Below are 2920 nucleotides of genomic sequence, written 5' to 3'. Positions count from 1 at the left end.
GGAAGCAAGCTATCATCTATGCCTACAAGTTGTTCGATGAAATGCATCCAAGAAGCTACATTTTCGCAAACTATGAGTGCCGCACAGTAGTGAATATAATAGGGAATTGACTCGTCGGTTTACAACAAGAACACAGTGTTAAATTCCAATTTCAAGTATAACATTATTTAAGACATCGTCCACTGAAATATAATTATTGCTAAAGCTTACGTATATATGATTCTTTGTAGCATAACGCTTGTATAAAATAGCAAGGAATCAATGCATTCTAAGATTGTATCAGCAACAGGTAGAAGAATATGAAGAAAATATTATTTTCTTTCTATCTCTCTCTGTGTGATCTGTTTTTTTTCTTTTTGGTGTTTGGTTGAATGGAAAAAGAAAATATAGAGATGATGAAGAAGGTTGATAGTGGTGGTGGTGGTGGTGGAGCTCTTCAAGGATTTGCTCCTGTTTCTTCAACTACGGATTTCTGGAATTCGAGGAAGAGATCAGGTATTTTAATTAAGCTCTTTCAATAAGAAAATATAATTGGAATTTTATTTTTCAATCTAATTTGTATGATATTATTTATTTTTTACATGAATAAGTTGTGAATGCTCTGTTTTTGCATCCTTTGATTAGTCAGTAATAATGGGGGAATTACAATTACTGTCTTGACACGTTTATTTTATTTTATTTTAAATATTGTATTAGTATTATATTAGCTGGGTTTTGGTTGTTTGGTTTACCAAATCATCTCCCTCGCACATTCTTATACATTCATATAATTTATTTTATTTATGTTTGGCTTTGAGAACTAATAATATTTTTGTTTTGGAGGTTGATTATACCAACTGAATATTATTAGATATTTTTTTAATCTCCCGTCGCAAGAGTATTTTTGAATTTATCTATTATTTTCCTCACCAAACGTTAGTGTAATATTAGTAGAAAACCTTCTCAATATTTTGATAAAAATGATGATTTAGATAATTTGTCAATTTTCTATATAGCAATTAATGTCACAAACATTTCACTATTAACTATGGCATTGCATTTGCTACTCCCTCTCTCATCAGTCGGAGAGAGACATGTATTTAGAGACGGAGGCTGTGCTTACAATTTACTTTTCATGTTCCAAGAAAATAAAGAAAATGATTAATGGGTAGCTTTTAAGTAAGATCTGTTGTATGGACTCTGAAAACTTTAAATCCATTTTTTTGCTTTGCTTCTCTTTTTAAGCTTTATATATATTACTCTGCTTTTGGCATTGCCAACAATCATCCTTTTCAAGTTTCCATTTGCTCATTTTCGAAGATTTTCTTAAACTGTATGTTACTTGCTCCTTTATATTCGTATATATTTGCACCTTAGGACATAATTAATTAATTCATAATTACGGATAAGTGTTTGAAGTATGATGTGTGATCATTTCTATGTTAGACAAACAAAAAAGGATAAATTAGTGTTCGAGGATTAAAGGACCTATCTCATATATACGATCGGAAGAACAAAGTTTTCATTATCTTATCGGATATTTCTTATGCATAATAAATTTGTCCGTTGGACGAGCCTCCGACTAAGTACCTTAATTAGATGCTTTAGCTTAATTATACTAACAAACAAATAAAGAAATCAATATTAAAAATTAGTTACTCTAGTCTCTACATTCATAAATTTGGACTTTGGAACTGATTTTTTCAGATATTTCTGGATTTTCTTTCTGTTTAATGGAAGCTGAAATGTCCTGTTTGATAACAATTATTATACACATTTTACCATTCACGATGACATTAAAATGATCAATGTTTCAATTTTTCAATCATTCTTCTAGGACTTGGTTACAATCTCATTGGAAAAACAGATTTACTTAATTTGCTAATTGCTATAGTTTAGTATCTATAGAAATAGTAACTTGTTTCTAACAGCTAGCGGGAGGAATTTAGTCAAAGTAACTGAGGACTCGTTTGATAAAACACCCCCCAAACAGGAAGAATTTCCAAAAGAGGAAAAGATGGAGGATCAGGAAGAACCGACTCCTCCCGTTTTATCAGAGCGTCGAAAGGCGCTCTTCGAGCCATTGGAACCGATAGATAGTATCAATGGACGACGACTACTATTCAACGAGTCGTTGCTACCACCACCTGACTTCGACTCAGCATCCTATCCAAAAGGTTGGTTGATCGGAAAGAAGAGAAAGCTTGTCAATGTTGACGTTGTCGAGAGCATGCGAAGGATTGCTGTCCAAGAAATGAATAGAAAGGTACTCGTATGATAGCATTCGCCGTTCCCTTAGTTTTACTATATATTCAATTTAGTCGTTAAATTTATGAAAGTTCCGATATTTTTTGTAGGATCGAGAAATTAATGGGCTTAACGAGCAATTGGAGGAGGATGCTAGATGTCTAGAGCATCTTCAAGTCCAACTTTTGCAGGAAAAAAGTAAGAGGGCAGAAGTCGAAAGGGAGAATGGAATGTTACAAAAACAAATCGACTTGTTGATGAACATGTTACAAGAAAATGAACCAGTAGATGATGAACAAGGCACCGATGAACCCCAGCCTTAGTTCTGTCCGGTATTTTATTGTATTACCTTTTATTTTTTTATTTTTTTGTAGGCTTGTTTATTAATTTGGGGAGTTAGAAAGAATTATATACATATCATGCATATATACCATTAAGGATCGTGCCTCAAGTTTGAGATGGCACACGGTCCTAGTCATTACTAGCGTTTCCATGGTGGTCGTTTTGTTAGACGATTCTCAAAGCTTGAAGTGTGTATAAACAAATATTTGTTTATCTCTGTTGTAAATCATTTAAATCTATAAAATTGTATTCGGACTCTATGGATAGAAAATTAGTTCTTTCAAATTATTAATGACATATATGCTCTGGAGGCTTGTTGCAGGTTCCTTGAAGCTCATAGTAGATGTCAAAT

General features: G+C 32.8%; 1 protein-coding gene across 1 annotated transcript; it reads left to right on the top strand.

Annotated features, from left to right (window-relative positions):
• Positions 1–392: 392 nt before the first annotated feature.
• LOC139885329 (protein HEADING DATE REPRESSOR 1-like) lies at positions 393–2549 on the top strand. Its single transcript, XM_071869248.1, has 3 exons — positions 393–495; positions 1911–2245; positions 2337–2549. Exons 1-3 carry the CDS (start codon positions 393–395, stop codon positions 2547–2549), a joined length of 651 nt encoding a protein of 216 aa, XP_071725349.1.
• The last annotated feature ends 371 nt before the right edge of the window (positions 2550–2920 follow it).

This window comes from Rutidosis leptorrhynchoides, unplaced genomic scaffold (assembly GCF_046630445.1).
Source record: "Rutidosis leptorrhynchoides isolate AG116_Rl617_1_P2 unplaced genomic scaffold, CSIRO_AGI_Rlap_v1 contig96, whole genome shotgun sequence".
NCBI lineage: Eukaryota > Viridiplantae > Streptophyta > Magnoliopsida > Asterales > Asteraceae > Rutidosis > Rutidosis leptorrhynchoides.
The sequence above is the reverse complement of the archived record's forward strand: the minus strand, read 5'-3'. Positions and strand labels throughout refer to the sequence as shown.